The 24,128-nt window shown below is 44.4% G+C and overlaps 1 protein-coding gene across 2 annotated transcripts in view; it reads right to left on the reverse strand.

Moving 5' to 3' along the window:
- LOC144818098 (A disintegrin and metalloproteinase with thrombospondin motifs 6-like) overlaps positions 1-24,128 on the reverse strand; it is a 674,525-nt gene that overhangs the window by 198,233 nt on the left and 452,164 nt on the right. For both annotated transcript variants that reach the window (XM_078675151.1, XM_078675150.1), the window contains exon 4: positions 15,553-15,721. In XM_078675151.1, the coding sequence (XP_078531277.1) occupies positions 15,553-15,721 (169 nt within the window). The remainder of the gene's footprint in view (positions 1-15,552; positions 15,722-24,128) is intronic.

The raw sequence follows: 24,128 nt of genomic DNA on the forward strand, positions 1-24,128 counted from the left end.
AGCAAAAATTGAGCAGTCCATTATTCTAGCCAAAAATTAGTCTTCTGTACCAACCCACCCGTTGACTCACTTTCCCCAATGGTTGCTCCCACCCCAGATTTTCCTATTGACCAAATGGACCCAAGAAAAACTATTGTCAACTCTGATCTCCGACAATTGAAAAATGATGCGTATTGGTCTGACTTCAAACCCATGACAGAGAGTGAAGTCTACAATATAATTGCAAACTTGAAGCACACTTCCCACTCAAATGATCCCCTCCCATCCAAATTAGTACAAAACCTCAACCACATCATCCCCCCTTTCTGGACTCAATGACTTCAATAACCTCCGACATATCACCAACTTCCCGTTCCTAGCCCAAAAAATGGAGAAATGCATCCTTCTACAACTCAATCATCATACTGAGCAATTGCATCTCCTTGACACCTTCTAGTCAGGATTCAAGAAAGGCAGTAGTACAGAAACTGCAATGCTAAATATCCCAGATGCAGATCCTTGGATGAATGGGACACATGCCTCCTAATCCTACTTGACTTATCTGCAGCTTTTGATACTGTTAACCACCAGAATCTCTCTCTAAACCAACACCAGTTCCCCATGGTGTTCCCCAAGGCTCAATTATCTCTCCTTCTCTTTTCAATCTCTTCATGGAACCCCTTACTCTTATCCTGAACAAAGCAGGTGTAAAATATCACCTTTATGCCAATGACACCCAACTTTACTACACCATTAATTCACTGAGTGACATCATCTGAATGATACACCAATCAAGGTACAATCTTGGCTTAACACCACCCACTTAAAGCTGAACCTCAACCAAACCGAAATACTACTTTTCTCCCTGAAAAACAACCCTCTTCCAATCCAAGATTGGCTCACTAACCCAGATGCCCTTAACTGCTCTCTTACACTATCCAACTCCGTAAAGTCCTTGGGCATCACTCTGGACAAAACCCTGGCAATGAAATACCATCAACTACTCAGCCAAAGGAGCGCTGTACACTCTTAAAAATATCAAGAAAAGCAAACCTTTTATTTCGCCGAATGATTTTAAGACGATAGTGCTGTCTCGTGTCCTCTCAAAACTGAATTATGGCAACGCCATTCTCACAGGAACTCTGAAAACCCACCTTGCCCCCTTACAACAGTTCTAAACATGGCTGCTCGGTTACTAACACGTGTTAAACGATTTGAGCAAATTATACCAGCTTTAAAGACCTCAATTGGCTTCCCATCAAAGGTAGCTGTATCTTCAAGACTGCTTCCATCACCTACAAAGCCCTTCACGCCCATAACCCAAACTACCTAGGTTCCAAACTCTCCAAAGCAGGAAGAGCCAGGGCGCTGAGAAGCCCTAAGTCACTTCTTCTCATTCCCTCCTAAACTGAAAAAGAAATCATCACATTCTCTGGGAATGCTCCTAGGATCTGAAATGCACTCCCTAGTGATCTCCACCATAACTTCAAACAGGACCTTAAATTCCTTCTGCTCAACAAATACTTAAAAACTCATTCTAACTAAGCTTTGCTCCCAATTAAGTCACACAATCCTTTTAGATCTTATAAGGCAGGCATCTGATTTTGATGTTTTCAGCTTCCTCTTTTTCATTACTCCTTGAACTTGTGTTAATGTCCTTGATTTCATAATCGATTTCCCTGACGTGTTTATTTGGATGTACCTATATGTTTTGATCTCTATATTTTTATGTACTTCTATGGAACAGCCCGGAACGATATGTAAAAAGCTCTGATACCTTTGGGTCTAGCCGGCGCCATGTAAACCTGTAAATAAATAAAATAATAAATAAATAGTGACTGAGGATGGCTGTTGACAGCAGGTTTCGGGCCCTGCGCCAACATCACCCTTGGGAACAGCATTGATCTGTACAGATCTAAAGGATAGATGCATAATAATGCACTGAATTACATTTCTGCTATAGCCAATGATAGATTCGAAATACATGCTACACTGTTCAAGATCATTGCGAGCTATCCATGTCCCTGCTCAGTGATGGGCTGTCAGTGCTGGGCTGTCCCCTGCTCCAAAGAAGACCTGAAGCAGAGGAATGGTTGTGTTTCAGGCCCTTCGTGATTATGGATGCAGCAAAAATTCTTGTCACACACCTGACTACCCAAAATCTCCTCCTAGCCAGTGTGCACACTTTTTTTTTTTTAAATATATTTTTATTGCAGAATTAGAAACAAGATCACTCAATAGGCCAACCAGTACACTTGTGGCATCCCGACCGGTAACATGACAAAAGTACAGTACACAGCCAATTAGCCCACATCCCGGAGGCTGGGCGGCGCTTCAAATTTCCATTCTCCGGTAGATGCCCCAGTGTATGCCCCATCCGGGCGTCAGGTCAGTTATGTCGTGTAGTATCTGCTTTTACCCCACAACGCCCATTCCCCCCCCCGCACCGTCGAGCCCCAGGCTGCACCCTCGTTCGCTCCCAGCAAGTCCTGTCCATCTCTTCCCTGGGCCATCTGGGTCTAATAACTGCTTCGCGGTGCCGAACCACCTACCCCACGAACATCCCCCCCCCCACAACTGCTGCTAATGCGGGCACCCACAAATCTTCCTAGCACTGATGTACGCCACCCATCAGGATCCACACACAATAGCCAGTGTGCACACTTTACATCAGGGTCATTTGCTGATGCAAGCTTAAGCTGATTCCTACTGGAGCATTTTATGCATGTACAGATTAATTTAGTGAATAGCTACACGCACATCCAATGCTTCCTGTGCTAGAGCAGATGGAGACAAATCTTTGTAAATTCCCCAAATTCCAGATGAATGTGATCTGCTTAGAAAATTTAGATATAGAGATTTTCTTAAAGCAAATTGTTGAAATCGTGTTTATGTGAAACAATGTTCAAAAACAATAAGTTGAGTGAGATCCGAATTGCTTCACGTCAATACCTGCCTCTTGTAAGACCCAACACACCCACCTAGCAATAGTGGGAGAGGAGACAGCCTTGTGCGGCTTTCGCAAAGCAATGAGCAGTCATGCAGCACATAAGCATAGTATACCTCAGAGCTCAACTTGCAGCTACAGGCACCTTCTCCATCAAACTTCACAACATCTACTACACTCCTGGCGCTCGCACACTCTTCTCAGAGGAACTTAACGATCTAGTAACTCAGTTCTCCATTTCTGACTAGAACAACGTTTTCATGGGCGACTTTAATACTCAATAGAACAACCCAGAACCTGGTCTGCTCCCTTACTAACCTTCTTGAAATAAATGACCTCAAACAATTCTGCCATGAATCAACCAATTGCAAAGGCGCCACCCGAGATGCTATAATCAGCAAAAAGAGCTGATCTCACTTCAATCCATCACACCTATCGACTGGTCAGACCACCATCTCATTCTGTTTAAGATCAAGATCCACCTTAGATCTCACTCAGCCCCTTCCAACAAACCTACGCATTGGGCTAGCAATATCAAACAAATCCCTATAACTGAATTGGAAGCCAGGGTCTGGACCCAACTACAGTATCAACCTTTCAATCCCACCGTTGAGGACCTCACCACCCAATACAATACAGCTATGAATGATGTTCTTGACCAAGTGGCACTGATCAAACTAAAACAATCTAGAAAATTACAGTCGAAATACTGAGTCAACGCCGACTTCAACAATGAAAGGAGACAGCTAAGACAATCAGAAAGAATATGGAGATAGTACCCCTCTACAACACAACTCGCACTAGTAAGATCTGCACAGCGTTTTGATAAGAAACACATCTTTAGAGAAAAATCCACCTTTCTTCGTAACCAACTTGACCAAGCTAAGAACAGACCCAGGGAGCTCTTCAACATGATCAAATGGCAAACTATCCTTACCTCCTGCCATGAAATAACAGCCACTTACGAACGTTGTGAAGAAATTGCAAACCTCTTTAGTGACAAAGTAGCAAAAATTGAGCAGTCCATTATTCTAGCCAAAAATTAGTCTTCTGTACCAACCCACCCGTTGACTCACTTTCCCCAATGGTTGCTCCCACCCCAGATTTTCCTATTGACCAAATAGACCCAAGAAAAACTATTGTCAACTCTGATCTCCGACAATTGAAAAATGATGCGTATTGGTCTGACTTCAAACCCATGACAGAGAGTGAAGTCTACAATATAATTGCAAACTTGAAGCACACTTCCCACTCAAATGATCCCCTCCCATCCAAATTAGTACAAAACCTCAACCACATCATTCCCCCATTCTGGACTCAATGACTTCAATAACCTCTGACATATCACCAACTTCCCGTTCCTAGCCAAAAAAATGGAGAAATGCATCCTTCTACAACTCAATCATCATACTGAGCAATTGCATCTCCTTGACACCTTCTAGTCAGGATTCAAGAAAGGCAGTAGTACAGAAACTGCAATGCTAAATATCCCAGATGCAGATCCTTGGATGAATGGGACACATGCCTCCTAATCCTACTTGACTTATCTGCAGCTTTTTATACTGTTAACCACCAGAATCTCTCTCTAAACCAACACCAGTTCCCCATGGTGTTCCCCAAGGCTCAATTATCTCTCCTTCTCTTTTCAATCTCTTCATGGAACCCCTTACTCTTATCCTGAACAAAGCAGGTGTAAAATATCACCTTTATGCCAATGACACCCAACTTTACTACACCATTAATTCACTGAGTGACATCATCTGAATGATACACCAATCAAGGTACAATCTTGGCTTAACACCAACCACTTAAAGCTGAACCTCAACCAAACCGAAATACTACTTTTCTCCCTGAAAAACAACCCTCTTCCAATCCAAGATTGGCTCACTAACCCAGATGCCCTTAACTGCTCTCTTACACTATCCAACTCCGTAAAGTCCTTGGGCATCACTCTGGACAAAACCCTGGCAATGAAATACCATCAACTACTCAGCCAAAGGAGCGCTGTACACTCTTAAAAATATCAAGAAAAGCAAACCTTTTATTTCGCCGAATGATTTTAAGACGATAGTGCTGTCTCGTGTCCTCTCAAAACTGAATTATGGCAACGCCATTCTCACAGGAACTCTGAAAACCCACCTTGCCCCCTTACAACAGTTCTAAACATGGCTGCTCGGTTACTAACACGTGTTAAACGATTTGAGCAAATTATACCAGCTTTAAAGAACCTCAATTGGCTTCCCATCAAAGGTAGCTGTATCTTCAAGACTGCTTGCATCACCTACAAAGCCCTTCACGCCCATAACCCAAACTACCTAGGTTCCAAACTCTCCAAAGCAGGAAGAGCCAGGGCGCTGAGAAGCCCTAAGTCACTTCTTCTCATTCCCTCCTAAACTGAAAAAGAAATCATCACATTCTCTGGGAATGCTCCTAGGATCTGAAATGCACTCCCTAGTGATCTCCACCATAACTTCAAACGGGACCTTAAATTCCTTCTGCTCAACAAATACTTAAAAACTCATTCTAACTAAGCTTTGCTCCCAATTAAGTCGCACAATCCTTTTAGATCTTATAAGGCAGGCATCTGATTTTGATGTTTTCAGCTTCCTCTTTTTCATTACTCCTTGAACTTGTGTTAATGTCCTTGATTTCATAATCGATTTCCCTGACGTGTTTATTTGGATGTACCTATATGTTTTGATCTCTATATTTTTATGTACTTCTATGGAACAGCCCGGAACGATATGTAAAAAGCTCTGATACCTTTGGGTCTAGCTGGCGCCATGTAAACCTATAAATAAATAAAATAATAAATAAATAGTGACTGAGGATGGCTGTTGACAGCAGGTTTCGGGCCCTGCACCCACATCACCCTTGGGAACAGCATTGATCTGTACAGATCTAAAGGATAGATGCATAATAATGCACTGAATTACATTTCTGCTATAGCCAATGATAGATTCGAAATACATGCTACACTGTTCAAGATCATTGCGAGCTATCCATGTCCCTGCTCAGTGATGGGCTGTCAGTGCTGGGCTGTCCCCTGCTCCAAAGAAGACCTGAAGCAGAGGAATGGTTGTGTTTCAGGCCCTTCGTGATTATGGATGCAGCAAAAATTCTTGTCACACACCTGACTACCCAAAATCTCGTCCTAGCCAGTGTGCACACTTTACATCAGGGTCATTTGCTGATGCAAGCTTAAGCTGATTCCTACTGGAGCATTTTATGCATGTACAGATAATTTAGTGAATAGCTACACGCACATCCAATGCTTCCTGTGCTAGAGCAGATGGAGACAAATCTTTGTAAATTCCCCAAATTCCAGATGAATGTGATCTGCTTAGAAAATTTAGATATAGAGATTTTCTTAAAGCAAATTGTTGAAATCGTGTTTATGTGAAACAATGTTCAAAAACAATAAGTTGAGTGAGATCTGAATTGCTTCACGTCAATACCTGCCTCTTGTAAGACCCAACGCACCCACCTAGCAATAGTGGGAGAGGAGACAGCCTTGTGCGGCTTTCGCAAAGCAATGAGCAATTGTCGCTCGCCCGGAGGGCGGAGTTCTGTTGTCATCTCCTCATACGCCTTAAGGCATTGCACTACGCACAGTTTGGGTGACTCCACAAAGGCGGGATAAGAGATCGTCCGAGAAGCAGACTTAGTACGACGGCCCACCGTAAAGATCACACCGTCCGGAGCAAAAACTCTCGCTGAAATGTCGAGGGCCCGCACATCTGAAACCCTCCGATAAGACACCAAGCACAAAAGCATCGCCAGTTTCGCCGACAATTCTTTCAGAGAAAGATACTTGTTAGGTTGCCATGAAAGGAAGAGATTTAGAACAACATTGACGTCCCAAAGAACGGAATATCGCGTTTCCGGGGGTAATGAAAGCCGAATCACGCGCAGGAGTCTGCATACGAAAGGGTGTTCCCCAACTGGGGTCCCTTCCACCGGCTCATGAGCCGCTGAAATCGCAGAACGCATTGCGTTAATGATGCGGTATGCCAGGCCGTCGGATGCCAGATCCGCCCAAAAATTCAGAATTGGTACGACGCATGCGACCAAGGGATCCAAATCCCATCGAAGACACCAACGCACCCTCTTGGTCCAAGCGGATCTCTTCGTGGTGCTGGGAGCCCATGCCTTTGACAAGAGATCCTCAACCAACTGATCGTATGACATGCCGCGCCTGAGATGATGCGCCTTGAGGCGTTGAAGGGCCCGGTAATGGAGGGGTCCCGGGAAGATCGCCTGAATGGAAGAGGACAGGTGTCCCACAACTCTGGCGATCTGCCGCAGGGAAGTGTGTGATTTTGCCATTGTTTGTCGCAACACATGCCGGATCTTGGCTACCTTCCTGGACGGAAGACTCAAAGAGGCTTTGAGCGAGTCCACGACGAAGCCAAGGAATACCACGCTCTGGGACGGGGAAAGCATCGATTTGCCTTTGTTGATGACGAAACCTAGCCCCTGTAACAAGGATACCATTGTCTGAAGCTGAAGTTTGAGCTTCTCGGAGCACTGAGCCATCAAGAGGATGTCGCCTAAATAAACAATCATCCTGATACCTTGGCTCCGCAGGACCTCCACCACCGGATGCAGGAGCTTGGTAAAGCACCACGGGGCGGAGGAAAGTCCGAACGGAAGGGCGGTGAATTTGAACACCTGACCGTTCCAGACGAACTGAAGAGACGATGCCGTGGATGGATAGGGACCACGAGGTAGGCGTCTTTCAGGTCCAAACGAACATCCAATCGTTCTGAAGGAGCACATCCCGAAGAAGATGGATCCCCTCCATCTTGAAGTCACGATAAGTCAACCAGCCATTGAATTCCCTGAGGTTGATGACCGGCCGCTTGCCCCCATCCGTTTTTTCCACAAGGAAGATATTGCTGAGGAAACCCGAGGGATGACGAGTTGATCGACAGATGGCTCCCTAGCGGAGTAGCTCTGAGACCTCCTCGTCGATCAACTGCACATCGGCCAGAGAAAAAACTATTGGGCGAGGGGGATTCCTCTGATGGGGCTGATCGTAAAACTCTATATGAAAACCGCGCACGGTCTGAAGGACCCATGCGTCGGCAGTAATTGCCGCCCAGGACTCTGGGAAAGCCGCTAGCCCATTTGAATCTGGTCCGGCGATACTAGACTTACCGTTGGAATTGTTGTTGCCGGCGTTGCTCTTGTAACCGCCTCGCCCCCTGAAGCGTTGGCCTCTCGTAGGGTAGAAGTTTGTGTAGCTGGCTGAGATATTATAATGACTTCTTCCGGAGCCTTGCCCCTTGTTGGCAGGATTTTGACCGCCAAGGCCGGTCGCGTGGCCCCTACCGCGACCGGCCCCCCGGGAAAAACGCAGCTGAAACACCAGCTTGATGCTGGATTGGGCCTTTTCAAAGGACGTAAAAGTTGAAACAAACTTGCCCAACTCCTTTATGAATGGGACCACCCGAACAGGCCCCCTTGGGCGACTGCCCCTGCCTCCGAGGAGGCCAGATCCCCTAGCTTCGGGTCCAATTTGATCAAGAGGGAACACCTACATTCCGTCGAGAGGGCGCAATTGGCGTTTCCCAAAAAAATTACCACTCTCTGCGCCCAATTTGACAAAACCTCGAGAGATATGGCCGCCCCTGACACCTTTGCCTCCTCCGCCATGTCCAGAATCTTAGTAATAGGACCTATGGCGTCCAGCAACTTGTCCTGGCAGCTACGCCAGGACCTGTCTATGCCCTTGCGCGGATCCTTAACAAACTTAGCCATGAAAGTAGCCATCTTGGCATCCAGTTCTGGTGTCATAGCGACTTTCCCCTCTAATATTGGGGGAGGGCACTCACCCGCAGACAGCTCCTCACTTCCTTCTCCAAGGGTTTCCGGAGGCGCCCTGCCACAAACTTCGCCACCTTTTCCCCAGGCGCCCAGGCAGCCGACCGCGGGTGAATAATTTCATCCGGGTCCAACATGCCCGAGCTGTCCTGGGGCAAATCAGCGGTGGAGCCGGACGGGTGCCAAGACCTCACCAAACCCTCATCGTCATCGGAATCAACCAGAGACATACCCCACGGGGATGAAGGAGCCGTACCCAAATATACCGACGGAGTTGGCGCCGGCGACGGCGCAGGGGTGGGGTTGGTTGCCTTCGCAAGAAAAGCGGCACGCAGACGCTCAAAGGCATCCCTATCCACACCCTGCGTCCCCCCGAGCCCCCCTCCTTGCAAGGTCTCTTAAGAGCAGGTTGGTCACCCCCAGCAGGGCCTGGGTCTGAACCTGGGGCGCCTAAGCGCGCTTGCGCCAACTTGGCGCACTCCTCTACTATCCGAGTGGAGAGGCGCTCTTCCATGGGGCCTACAATGTCTGTAACGCAGCGGTAGATAGAGCTATCCACTGCATTATAGAATTCCTCATCATTGAGATAATGGTGAGATTCCTCCTCCTCATAATACTCCTCTTCCATGTCTATAGGGAACCCTAAGACCCCGAGGGAAGAAGAGGGGAAAAACAGTGCTAGAAACCCAAGCACCAACTTATGGGCAGGCCAGAGGCTCGCAGATGTCAGGGCCTAGTTGTAAACCAGAAATAGGGCAGCACTAACCCCTGAGCGCACAGACCCTCACCAAGGACTGGGTCTCAGCCGCCCCCCTTCATGCGCTCCTTCAGGAACCTCTACCAAGCCTGTTACACAACTTACACGGGGCCCACACGCGGTAAAACCGCAAGCAAGTGCTTCAAAACGCCCGTAGGCGGCAACGCTGTAAAACCGCTATACGGACCCTTCCGGGCGTGTAATTAATTGGGGCAAATACAGACCCCCACAGTGAGGGCGTAAAGGTGAGGCGGCGGGGCAAGGCACCTAAGCGTCTCTCTCCTCCGAACTGTGAGGAAGCTGCGCCGAGACCAGCGAGACGTAAGGGCTCCCCCAGGCGGCTGTAATTAACACCGCGGCTGTCACTGGGAGATCGCGAAAGGGACAGAGGACGTCCTCACGATCAGAAAGGGGCTCTGAAAATGAAAAACACGGCACAGAAATGCAATAGACATCAGAGTCGTCGTCCCCGAAGCCGAAACTCATGCACAGTCATGAATCAATAATGGCAGATATTGTACATTCACCAAGTCATGCAGAGCAAAGAAAAAAATACTTAACTGGCTGCGAAGCAGCGAAGAAAGAGGGAGAAGACACAAGATGGACACCCTATCTAGTCGTCATGGACACTATGAAAGGACTGATGTTACTCGGATTATGATGGAATGATAGGATTTGTAGTTGGATTATGTTTAAAATCGTTTTGTTTCTGGATTTAAATGCTTTTTCCTGTGTTGGGATTTATAAGCATTTTTAGTGGAGCTTTTCTGGGCTGCTGTGTTTTTGGTATATAATAAACAGCGAAGAAGGAAAAGCATAATCTGAAGCCTCCGGTCCTGACATTGAATCAGCGGTGTGCTGCCATAGTCTAGTCTACATAGAACCAAGGTTTGGACTACCGTCTTCAGGTCTTACTTTGGAATAAACTGTTTCATTGAAATTGGGCTCCCTTAATAGTAATTTTTCTATGTTCATCAATATGGAGGCTGGTGTTGAGTACAAAACCCAGATATTGTGCCCTCTTAACCATCGTTAAAATAAGAGGAAATTCACCTTAGTGTTGAGTTATAATTGGCAGGGTTTACAGTAAAACTCAGTTTTGAAGAGATTGGGGCTAAGGTTCTGTTGTGTCATCTATGAAATAAGTTGCTCAATACAGTTTGCAAGAAGGTGACATCCTTTACAGAGCTTAGTCTAAGGAAAAGCTGGGTATCATCACTGTAATGATGGTAGTTCATTGCAAAATAGTTTATGGGGTCCACTGATGGTACCCTGAGATACATCAAGTGGCATGGCGTACAGAGGAGAACAATGATTGCCCATGTGTAATTCCATTTTATAGTTGCAGAGATAGGAGAAGAACCATTTAAGTACTAAGTCCTTAAGTTCGAGAGTGCTACTCAAGGTCTTAAGGAGAATTCTGTGATCAATGGTATTCACTGCTTTAGAGGTAGAGCAAGTGGTGAGGAATTATTGCTCACAATCTAAGATTTTAAGAGCATCGTCCACTAACTACCTTTTGGAAGGCCTTTTCTCTGGCGTGTCCAGATCTAAACCCTGATTGAAAGCCTCCTTGTAATTTGCTGTCTTCATTGCAGTTTTTCAGTTGGTTAGCTACTCTATTTTCTAAATCTGCAGCTAGAAATGGAAGATTGGTGATGGGTCAGTAGGTAATTGGGTCAAATGTGTCAAAACCAGGTTTGTAATAGAGGCTTCACATGAAAGTAAATGCTGTTTTCATACAATCATTTTCTGTGTTTAAGGCAGCAAGGATTGTTTGAGGTGGGATTTGTTTGACATTTCCTCTTATGCATTGTGAGTTATTTCCTTTGGTTATTTAGCTCTTTGGAGTATACTTGGGATGAATGTTGAATAGGGTTTAAAATTATTTACTCTGGTTAGGTGAGTTATCATGTCATGGGATCTCAGCACTAAGTTTGTAGTTTTATCTGGTGGGCAACCCTGGTCCAAAAGAACGAGACATACCTTCTGTAACACTCTTTCTGGTAGATAATCTGACCAATCACATATTTCTCAGCTTGTTCATTTCCCCAGGAGCAAGACTGGAACAGGAACACTTTCTGAAATTGCTCCTACACACTGGCATGTGTCATAACTATATCTCACCACCAAACATGACAATACATATGCATTATCCCTGCATGCTGATGGCAGTTTATACCATGATAACCTTATTACCTCTATAGAAGGAGAAGGAGAGTGGGCAGTGAGGAATCCTTGGTTACATAGCTTTTCCAAAAGAAGGGGTGTTTCTCAATGCAAGTAACTTATACCTCTGGTGAATACTTCTAACTGCAGAATTTTACCTTGTGAATCGACATCAAAGCAATCCCCCTCCAAGAGGTAGGTCTGAGCAGCTGGCATCACCCAAGGAAGTCCACAGGACCGAATGGGCAAGATGACAGCATTTGGGGACATGTGAATTAATAAAACAGTGCCTGGGGTAAGTGTGGATGGAAGTCCACATGGCAGTTTGGCAAATGTCCAGTTCAGGAACACTCTGCAGCTAAGACTGAAATAGTAGCCTATGCATTCGTGGAATGAGCCCAAATGCCATCAGGAGGATCCTTTTTAACAAAGGTGTAACACAACTTGATGCAAAGGACAATCCATCATGGTAAATTCCATTTCGGGATGGCTCTTCGTTTCCTTGCACCAGCAAAAAACAAAGAGAAGTCTTTCATCCACCCGGTAAAAATTAAGAGCCCACTTAGGATCCAATCACTGCAACTTCTCCTCCTCCGTAGAACATTACAGCAGCAAGATGAAAGTGGGGAGTGTGATGGATTTCTAGACATGAAACGGTAGAACAATTTCTGGAAACAAGAAAGTAGGTGTTCAAAGCAACAATCTGTCATAGAAAATGGTGGTATGCAGACTCGGGACCGATAATGCTGGCAAATAACTGATGTGACGTGCAGAAGTAATAGCAGTGAGAACCAGAGTTAAAAGCCTCAGGGTACAACAAAACAAGCAGAAGGAGATCAAGAAGCTTAGCTTGTAGTGGGGTAAACGTGTTTCTCCTCACTAAAGGTAACAAATTTAGACCAACCAACTGAATAGACAGACTTTGTAAATAAATGGCGAGCAGTCAAACCAAATCCAACTTCAATTGAAGATCCATACCACTCACTTAATGCTGCTCAATTTCCATGTATGGCGGTGTAGTTTATGGAGGTTCAGAGGAAGCATTCAGCAAATCTGCCAGGACAGCAGGTGCTCCAGAAGATGCAGTCAAAGTGGAGGGCATATGCTGATATTTAAGAACTCAGAGTACCAGAATCTCAAGTCCCAGTACTGGGCTATCAGAATGAGCTCAGTTTGGTTCCACATGACGTTTTTCAGCACTCAGCGGTTGAAGAGGAAACATGCAAAATAGGTGTGAGTTCCAGTTAAGGCAGAATCAGTCTCTCAAGGATTCTTGTAGAGTAAATTCCATTGTGCAAAAGGCTGGACACAGAGTTCTCACAGCAGCAGAAAGATATACTACAGGCACACCAAATTGGGCGAAAAATGCCCTGTCCCAATTTCAGATGACGACACAACTCATAATTGGGCACATGACGCCTGCTGAGTTTTCCGCCCTGATGTTGAGAGAAACTGCAAGGTATCTGATCAACTGTAAGCAGATCCAATGAGGCTCAGCTATTTCCACAGGCGCCGAGCCTCCAAACAGAGGGCACAGCATCCCAATCCATATGATACTTGCTTGCTGCAGTATCATATGGCAGTTGTCTTGCTCTTCAGGACTGTCATTCAGCACTGTGTAATACATTTCAGTGTGACGGGCTTCAGCTGAGCAACAGTTTGAGTGTGTACATGTTTATGGTGAGTTAATGGTTGTTAGACATGGGAGTGGAAGGCATAAAGAGGGCAATGGCATAAGGACATTTGAGGGGGGGGCCCTGCAAAGTAAATGGAGGGGCCAACCTCTGGGCTCATACTGGAGCTCTGAGGCCAGGGTACTATGCAGATGGGGCCTCCTGGAGATCGGGCCCCCCTGCACGGTGGGGGCTGCAGGGGCCTATGTTCCACCACTGAAAGAGGGGCTAGATGAGAGCTGAGTCTGTTGAGATAGATTGTATAACGTGTCTAGAATTGGAGTTGAGCCGAATATACATTACAGTTTGGTAGCTGACAGCTGTTAGATGCCAGAATTTTATCTTGAACTAAGACTAGAGATTTGAGAGATAATACTTGGTCACACATCTCATGATACTGATCAACAAGAAATTTCATAATGCTAGCAAGCTTTTCAGGATTGTAAATCAAGGCCGGAGAGAGTCATTTTGAGCTGAATGTGTTGTGTAGAATGTATAATATTGCAGGCTTAATCTTCTCTGTTATTCTGCATTATGTCTGGCACAGATTCCCGAAACTCTGGAGCATACTGAAAACCAGTCTAACTCCAGCCCTAGAATATCTGGTGTTAAGTGTTTCCTATAGATCCTAAACACTGTACAGATGTCCACACCCTTCTCTTCCTTAAAAATCTAAATTTGAAACACATTTACAGTGTGTCAAACAAATTTACTCCCAACTACAAATATCTTGGATTTGTCCTCAAGCAAACGTTTTAAAACCAAAAGCCTAACAAGAAAATACTGACTAGGAACAAATTGCCAAAACAACAACAAATATAAAGAAGATGGATGTGGATGTCACAGTAAAAATTATTTTCTAAGTTCATGAACATTAACGTTCCAAAAAGGCCTCCAACAACCAAGGGAAGAAATCTATTTAATTTAGTTAAAGGCACTTTCACAAAAAGTTCACATTATTAAGCTCTATTTGAGGAAGTGTCCAAGGGCAACTCGGTGTGAAGTGTTTACCGTCACCGTCAAACATTTACATGGTAAAACGCGCAGGGTTACCTGTCAGTAGCGCAGGGTTGTTATCTATCAACTAATTGCTCATCTTCCTTTCAATTTTATTCACATTACTAATATACTCCTGACCTTGGAAGCATAAGGTTAGGGTTTGGCTGGGCTTCCTCCCTTCCCAAAACGATGTGCTTTGATTGACGGTTAATGTCAGATTGTGCCCCGGGGTGTACACATGGAAATCTGTTATAGGAGGGTCTGGGACAAAGAATCCCATATGAGGTGCTGACTGGACACCAAATATGCCTTTTAGAACAAGGAAAACGTTTCCAGACCTTTCGAACCACTGGGTATTTATCCACCCTCTCCTAGTGAACTTCGGGTAATCCAAGGGGCTGATTTAATTATCAGTGATGGAGTAATTGTCGTCCTCATGGTGGAGTACTTTACTCTCTCAAGGGCGAGGGTACTCCGCCTGCCGTATTTAGAGATGTCCGCTGCCCCTGCGGACATTTCTAGCATTTCCAAGAACTGCAGTTAAGGAAGTTCATAGAAATGCATTGTAAGTGACGGAAAGTCTGTGAAAAAGGTATGAAACTTGCAACGTTTTTAAAAAATTAAAATAAATAAATCCCAAAGCAGGGTTTTCTTTCTGAAGATAAAAAGAACAGGGGATCATACTCCCTTGGCATGGGGGTCATTTAAAAGTGTTCACTGCTCCTTACTGCCACGTTTTTCATGGCGGTGACAGGCAGTGAAACCTGGCCATATGTCTGCCCAATCTAAATAAGGTGGGCGGACACATGACCAAACCTTACTCTGCCGGGCCGTCGGAGGCGTGTACAGGAGGGGGAGATGGAGTACTCTCTGCTGTCCATACGCTGAAGGTCCGTACAGCTCTAAATGAGGCGAGCGGACCTTCAGGTTCTCAGAAAGGGTACTCTGTTGCGACAGAGTACCCTTTGTCAACATTTAAATCAGCCCATAAATGTCATCATTCAAGTCCTTCAAATTTCTGAGATTTATTCCAGTTCTAAAATGAATGCCAGTTATAATTTCCAAATTACAAATCCCTTAAACGTGGACCATAAAGTTTAACCAGCACCAATCAAAATAACATCCTTAAAGATTGTTATGACACAACATATACATTCAAGAATGGAAATCTTCACCAAAGACTTCTTAGACACGTTTACCTGTGACACCGCAGTAGGAGTGATTGCTTGCATATCTTTGACGAACGGCAGATTTTTTGTAAATTACATGCGGATGGCCATTATCGTAACTGAAGTGTTTGGCATTTCCAGTACTGTTGCTTAAAGGTTCAATAAAATATTCTTCATCTTCTGTGGCAATAATACCATGCTTGATGGAGAGAAGAAAAATAAGTTTAGATAAGCCAGGAGTTTGAACTTGGAAACACAGTCAGTATTATTAGAAGTAATTTGGAGAGGTTAGCATATCCCATCTTCATAGTAACCTTTCATCGGCAAGTGTCCAGTGTTTAGATACTCCTTAATTCAGACGGTTACCCCGATTTTTGGCAAACAAGGGAACACATGGTCAGTGCATTGGTTTCCCTAGATCCTACAATTCTGCTACATGACAAACTTATTTTATTTTATGTTATTTTAGGGTATGCTACACTTTATATCACTTCATGGCAGATTTTTAAAGCCATGCCAGCATGTCTCCAAAACGCTGCCTCTAGATAGAAGCAGCTATGCATGGAAGATGGGTCTGACTGACAGAAGGCTGCTTCTAAACATTTCGGTCTTAAAGCTTTGCCTCAATTTCCAATTGTCTTATTATTCTCGCAGACATTCTAGAGTTACACTTTCTGGGAAAATGTTTAAAGTTCAGCAATGATAACTAAAGTTCCGGGATCCAACATCACAGCGAGTGCATTATTATATAACCGTGTGCTGCACATCCAGATGCTACAGATCGGATGGGTGCTCTTGTGCCACGTAGCTAGGAAAAAGGTAGGAAGTGGTGTGTGCCTTGGGTAGCTGGTTATAGTCCCTCCCTGCTCTGTACTTCAATTCACATAAGGCAAGGGGGAGATGGGAGTTTGCAGATAAAACACTCACGTCAGGGAAAATAAGCGCTATATAAATACAATTTACAATTACAATTAAATGTGTGAGATTACAGAATTATATTGTCGTTAGTCTGGGCACACCTAAAGTGTAAGCCTTGTTATATTTGAAGGTATAGAAGGCCTGATGGATGCTGAATTTATTATTTATTTAGATAGGTTTTATACATACTACATTGCTGCAAGCAACCCTGTGGGCCATGCACATATCCTTGAACTGAATGCGACACAGTAGTTAAGAAGAGATGGGTCGGTGCTGTAACAGTTTAAATATCACCACAGATTGAAAGTAAAAAATTAGGCTGCAGAAATCCTAGTTCCAAAGAGACTTGCAGTGTCACTTAGAGGTTGACGGATGCACCATCCACTTATCCTGTAGCACCTCACTCCACATTTAAAGTGAGAGAATTGCTGGATTTCTGCAGGTACAGCTTTACCCAGCTGCACCACTGAAAAACCTTGGCCCACTGGTCCATCCAATACAGGACCATAAAATTACAATAGTTTTTACAATGCTTTATATAGTGTGGGGCACTGTTCCGGTCTAGAACCACCACATGAGGCATGTTGGTCCCAAGAAGGGAATTTTGTATTTTTTTATTTCAGTGAGTTTTTATTGAGGATATTAAGAACAAGAAAAAGCAAAAGTTTATCGAATAATAAAAACATATAGGTTGTCCCTCAAAAAGAAGCTAAACATGAGAAAAGTATATGTACATTTGAATCTCTGTACCTCCAGCCTCAAGCCACCCAATACCCCCACCACAGCTGGAGCAAAGTGACACAGACACAATGGACTGACGCCCTTAACACATCCAACCTAGACACCGCCACAAACCTGGAACACAGTGTCAACAACGTCAACAAATGGATAACCAGCAACACTAACACCATCACCCCCATCAAGACCAACAGGCACATGAGATTCACCAATCAAGCAAGATAGGTAAGTAAGCGTTTTTAGAGAGCGAAATTACAGAGTCGCTTTCGCACCATCGGTTCTGAACGGTAGACAACAGACTGTTTATTTCATGTAATTAGAAAACAATCAGGTTTTTAGCAGCTTTCTAAAAGGCCATATATTAGATTGGAATCGCAGTCCCATTGGCATTGAGTTCCAAAGTTTGCGATCTCGGAAGGACAAACATCCCCCCGCCCCCCAATCTGGCTTTCCTAATTCTTTGTACTGAGACTAATCTTGCCATACCTGATCTCAAATTCCAGCCAGGAACATTCCACGCGAGTATTTTCTGGAAATAGGCCGGGACACTACTCTGCACAGCCTTGTTGACTATATCCAGTAACATGTAATTCTTTTGCTAACTTGCAGCCAATGCAAATCCCTAATTCTTCTAGAGATGGGGCAAATTTTGAAATGCCCGAAGAGAAGACGCGATGTCGTGTTTTAAAGCAATTGAAGCTTCATAAGGAAGCGTTTCTGAGTGCCCAATTACAACACATTGCAATAGTCTATTCAAGACAGTACAAGGGCTACCACAACAATTTTCTGCATTTCCATCGGGATGAAAGGGAGTACTTTCCTTAAAAGTTAAAAACACGAGGTAACCAGGTTGATTTGATCTGAAAAACACAACTGTTTATCGAATAGAACTCCAAGATTTGTTGCTTTCTGCACAAGACAGGGAAAAAAATCCCAGATGATACACCGAGGAACTGACAACAGCAAAACGTGAGTGCAAATGACTGGAGAGAAGATGGCGCCAAAGCAAGAATACCTCCAACAGTACCACTTTCAAATCATATTTCAACCGCTACCACAGGATGCTGAGGGAGAAGAAGAAGTATGCCCTAGCTGATTGGATAAACTCCAGCTCCAACCACAGCAAAAAACTCTGATTGTCAGGGAGTTTGCCAGCTCCTCTGCCCATAAAACAGCATATTCCCCTCTTAAGTACTCTGTGACTACCTCGCCAACTTCTTCCATGACAAGATGATCACCATCTACAGAAACTTCGAACCTCAGCCAGCGCCAACAGACTCCCTCTACTTTCATCTCCTCACTGCAACCAGCACCGACCACCTGCTGACCACATGGAACCAGCTCACCCCCATGACACCATCACCATCACGAACACTGTTCACTCAGGAGCTCCCACGGATCCTTGTCCACACCACATCTTCATTCTCGGGACCCAAAGGTCAGCCACAAAGTCATCACTCTGTTCAACATCTCACTAACCATGACCACGTTCCCCAAAGGCTGTAAACACGTCAATGTCATACCACTACTAAAGAAGCTATCAGCCAACCCCAGCAAACCTAAAAACTACTGCCCCATCTCCCTGCTCCTCTTTCCGGAGAAGGTCCCGGAGAAAGCCATAAACAGGCAACTCAAGAACCTTCTGGAACAGAACCACCTCCTCCACATCTCTCAGTCTGGATTCAGCAGCAACCACAGCACCGAGGCCGCTCTGAAAGCCGCAACAGATGTCAACCGAGCCCTCCTCGACCAGAGAGAAACAGAGGCACTGATCCTCCTCTACCTCCTGGCAGCATTCAACATTGTATTGCCTCACAAGACTGCACCACAGCAGTATACAATGAGACGCACTCAAATGGATCACCTCCTTCCTCACCAGAAGAACTTAGAAGATCCGCCTACCACTGTTCACCTCCAAACTTAAAGACATCATATGCCCCTTCCCTCAAGGATCCTACCTCAGCATCACCCTTTTCAACATCTAAAAGGCCCCCCTGGCCAACATCGTCCAATCCCACAGAAATAACATCATATGCTATGCAGACGACACTCAACTCAACAACTCCCTCTCCGAAGATCTCACAACCACCAGAAATAACTTCCACAGGTGCATGGCAAGCGTCGCAACCTGGATGAAGGACAACTGCCTGAAGCTGAACTAAAAAAAAACAGAAGTACTCATCTTCAGTAATGACACCACTCCCTGGAACGTCTTATAGAGGCCCGTGGATCCAGGACCATCACCTACACCTATTGAACATGCCAGAAACCTCGGCATCATCCTGGACAGTAAACTGACCACGAAATCCAAAATTAGTGCCGTCTTCCTCACTCTGCAAATGCTACGAAGAATTTTCAGGTGGATACCCCAGGACACGAGACACACCATGACAGGCCCTTATCACCAGCCGTCTGGCTATGGCAAAACACTCTCTACCCAAGGATCGCTACCCACATCCCACTTGGACTTCAGACCATACAGAGCGCCACAGCCAGGCTCAGTCTCGACCTCCCTCGTCGAACCCTCATCACCCTCCACCTCAGGAAACTCCACATGCTCCCCATACAGAAAATATGCCAAATCAAACTGTTGACCCACACATACAAGGCTCTACACAACCAAGGACCAGCTTACATCAACCTACGCCTCAGCTTCTACCATCTCTGCTCTGCGTCCCTCTCCCTTGCCCACAACCCCACATCCACCACAGGAGAAGTGGAAGGGGCTCCTTCTCCTACCTCGCGGCAAAGACATGGAATTACCTCCCCCTGCAGCTACGGATCTCCCCCTCTTTTCTGCAATTCCAGAGGGCATTAAAAACCTGGCTGTTCGACTGAGCCTATCGAGCCCCAGTGCCTGGATACCCCTCCCCCTGGGTGAATAGCGTGCTATATAAATGCATTGATTGATTGATTACCTCCTTGACAAATAATAAAAGAATGTCAGGATACTATCAGCATAAGGTTGTACAGTGTTAGTTTTCGCAAATATGATCTGCGGTAATTAAAACGTTATCCAGCGATATGAAAATCAAGGTAGGGAACCTGAATGATACACCAAAGCTGTATAAAGAGAGTAAAAATAGAAGAAGCGGTATAACAGTAAAAGAGGCAAGTAAGGGAGAAACTGGACAGTAAAGCACAGAGAAGTGAGAAGGAGAAGAAACAGAAAGAAGAGGATGAAAAGAAAGAGGAGCTTGGTGTGTCTCCAGTGTAGGGGGAGGATGGAAATGAGACGATCATTGAGAACCTGGAAAGACAGAAGTACACAGAGTCTTCAGTGAAAACAGATCTAAATTGTCCCAAATTTTCAAAGCGATGATGGAGTGACGTGTAGATTCATTCGGCTAAAATATGTTCCCCAAGCCCACCAGGTGTTGTGTAGTTTTGACCCTATGGTAGGAACTGCGTGTTTGTGGACAGCATAACCTTTGGAATGGTGCCAGACTTATTCCATGCACCCCCTTCTGGATATGTCGTCCTATAGGCCAGCTAGCTCAAAGTGACACCATAAGCCCCGCTAACCCTAGGCGGATAGCAAATGGTTCTGGCAACTACTAAACATGACAACCCTGATGGAACCATAGTAACAGATCGTGCTCCCCTTCTCTCTGAGAAATGCACAAGGAATACACAGTGGGACATTTCCAATATTTCTTGATTCAACAGCTTCTTGTATAAAATATATGTGCTGCAATGATCAACAGACAGAAGCAAATTAAAGTTATTAGAAGTACTAGGACAGTGAACAGAAAGAAAAGTTCCACCATTGTGCTGAAACAATGCTTATATGCAAGCATATAAAATAATTTAGAAATCTGGCCCTTTTTTTGCAGATTTATATAGCGCAAACTCAACCCAAAGGTATTGGAGCGCTTTCATGAGCACCGGTTACGTTACACAAGGACACACTCATTATTTTTTTTGTAGGCACGGGGAGATTAAGTGATCACATGATGTGGAGTCGACCCAGAGGCACGAACCTTTGTTTCCCAGCTCCAAAGTCGGCAGCTCTAGCCGTGAGACCACATCCTCTCCCCTGTTTATGGCTTACTCCTACTAACCTAAGTGTCTAGGTTGTGTATGTGTGTTCTGCCAAGAATTCTTGTACTGGATGACAGAACCCCCATTACCTGAAGGGAAAGAATGTATGTCTCTGTCGTGGTCACGAGCTGGACACCCCTCATAGAGCTATCGGCAAGCTGCTGGGCCAAAGCTTCAGCATGTAGAGACCTCGCAAATGACAACAAAGTGCTCCTCTGTCAACACCCGGAAACTGATGTTATATATGTCTATAACACAAGGCATCTTTGCCTTGAGCCGAGATCTTCATCAGGCTTCCACAGTTTGTGTGTTACAGATAGCTATGTCGGCATGTGTATGAAAACAACCACATTTGCACAAAGCATGTATAAACCATGGTCTTTGCCCACTCTCCTTCGCAGTGAACCTAGCCTTTTAAAATTTCGGAAGGATTTGAAAACTTATCTGTTCATTTAATCTTCCCTCCCTTTTCATTAGTCTGACGGTACATAGCGCTACGAGGCCTCCGGGTTGTTTGCGCTTTATAAAACCCGATTAATAATAATAATAATAATAAAGGTAGCATGACAGTGTTCTTGCGAAGTTGATTCTGCAAGCAAGTACAGTTTCCAAGAAACTAATCCAGACTGCCACTGATGCAAATGTGTGTCAGTAGTCACTGTGTGAACGTAAAAGGCAACAAATAGGAAAGACCTGTCATGACACGGGTGTGAAATTAGACAAGAATAAAACTTTCTGTGAGTGAGCTAAGTGACACATTGTGTCCCATTGTACTAATGAACAGGGGTCTCTTCCCAAACTTTGCAAGTATGTAGTCCATTTAGAATGTATAGAAGGTGGGGCTTTGCTAGGATGTCTTTGTAACAATTTATAGATTTTAGAGGCAGCATGGATATTGCTTGCTATTGTTAGAGTAGTGGAAGGAGAGGGGGGAACCAAGTGGATCTAATTTGGTAAGATTGGATTTTTTTTTTTTAAGTCATACAAGTCTAAATTTGGTAGAGCAAATGTAAGCGGTAATGAGGCAAACAACGGGTGATCACCTTCTAAAAAGAGATCCTAAACAAGACCAATACAGTTTTCGGGCCACACGACCAACTGGGCAGGAGTTTGTCACTAAAACTTTTTTACAATGCCACAAGGAAAGTAGGTTAGATTTATATATCAGGCAAGGAAGTTTTTTGTCAATTACCTTCAGGGCATTTATAGTAGTAAGCATAATGTGTTTTGAATGTCTGGTTGGAAGATGATCCATGGGTAGAAGTCCTTAAGCAGGAAAGGGTGAGAAAAGGTCTTGTTCAACTATAAGCAAGGGAGGGCATGATGAAGTATAGTTAAGCCGCCATTGTGCCCGTTGCGTGGCAAGATAAGACTTTGATAGTGTACCAGTTAGGGGAATTGCAGCTACTATCACGAGTGTTCAGTCGAAATCTTTCAGAAATTCTTACTCCCATCTGTACCCATAGAAATCCTGAAGAGATTTTTTTTATAGAGGAAAAAAACAGATGAGAAAGACGAAAAGGAAGCATGCTAGAAAGGAAATGAACTAATGAGGTAACCATCATCTTACTGGTCTCTAACCTACCCACAATGAAATGCTTCTAAGGGGCAGCAAGGAAAGATGATTTCTTGATTTTAAGAATGGTTTGGTGCTCATTATGAACAACTGAATTGGATAGTTTACTATTAAACCAAATACCTTAAAATCTGATAAATTTGGGTTGCCAATGGAGACCTAAATCTTGAATGCATGATATGATATGATTGACATAAGCCACTGTCTTAAAGGGGACATTGTGGCAACAGAAACCTTTAATGTATGACAAATTGTTATGGTGTATAAGTGGGTCAATGGAGATGAGAAATAGTAAGGGGGACATGGTGCAGGCTTTATGGGTGCATATTGAAGAGAAAATTAATTCGATAGTGAGCAGTTCATTTTGATATTCGCAGAGGGATCAGTGTATAGTGACATAGTCAATTTTATAAAAGTATCAGTGATTCCACACCAGCTTAAGTACACCTTCAATTATGTTCAATAGACTTTATCAAACACTTTTTCTGCATCAAGCTCTATAGAAGCAAAGAGCGAGTTAGATATGTAGGCTCTTTCGATCACATGTCAGAAAGGGCAGATGTTATCGCTGGCTAGCCAACCTGAGAATTATGTGTGATTGTTTTTTTTATAATGAATTCAAGACATGTGGCTAAGATTGTTGGATACATTTTTGCTTCCATATTGATGAGGGAAATTGGTCCAACGTTTTTGGGGTTTAAATGGCTTTTGCCTTCTTTTGGGATTGCCACTATTTTAGCGATCGAAGCAGTACCTGATACTTTGCCTGTTGGTGCAAAATGGTTAAGTTTCGACTTTAGGGGACAATAATCATTTAGGTCAGAGATTTGTAAAAGCTTGATAGCCCTCAAGGAATTCATTTCTATCTAGAGGTTTTTCTGAATTTATCCTGGCCTTGTATGAAATATGAGGTTGGAGGATGGAATTCAGGAACTCTAAGCATGCTTCCTGAGGGGTCAGGCCAGAGGGAGCATAAAGTTTGGCACAGAAATCTCTAAAGACCTTCAGGATATTGTTAGTATTGGTTTTAATTGTACCCATGGGGTCTTTAATGCTAGAAATAATGGAATTCTATTGTTTTTGTTCCAAGTATGCAGCAAGGGAGTTCCCTGCTCTTTGAAGGTAGAACAGCTTATTCCCTTTCTGAATGTGAAGGCAGAGTCTATGTCGGGAATCGGGTCAAGTTGAAGGCTCCACCAGAGATAATTTGGGCTGACAGAGAATTGTGGGATATCTTCACTGGGCGCATAGATTTTGACGGGCATAGATTTCAGTACCCCCGCACTGCAGTCTAGTAAGTAGCCATCTGCCTGCACTGCTGTCCAGTAAT

This window comes from Lissotriton helveticus, chromosome 2_1 (genome assembly GCF_964261635.1).
Source record: "Lissotriton helveticus chromosome 2_1, aLisHel1.1, whole genome shotgun sequence".
Taxonomy (NCBI): domain Eukaryota; kingdom Metazoa; phylum Chordata; class Amphibia; order Caudata; family Salamandridae; genus Lissotriton; species Lissotriton helveticus.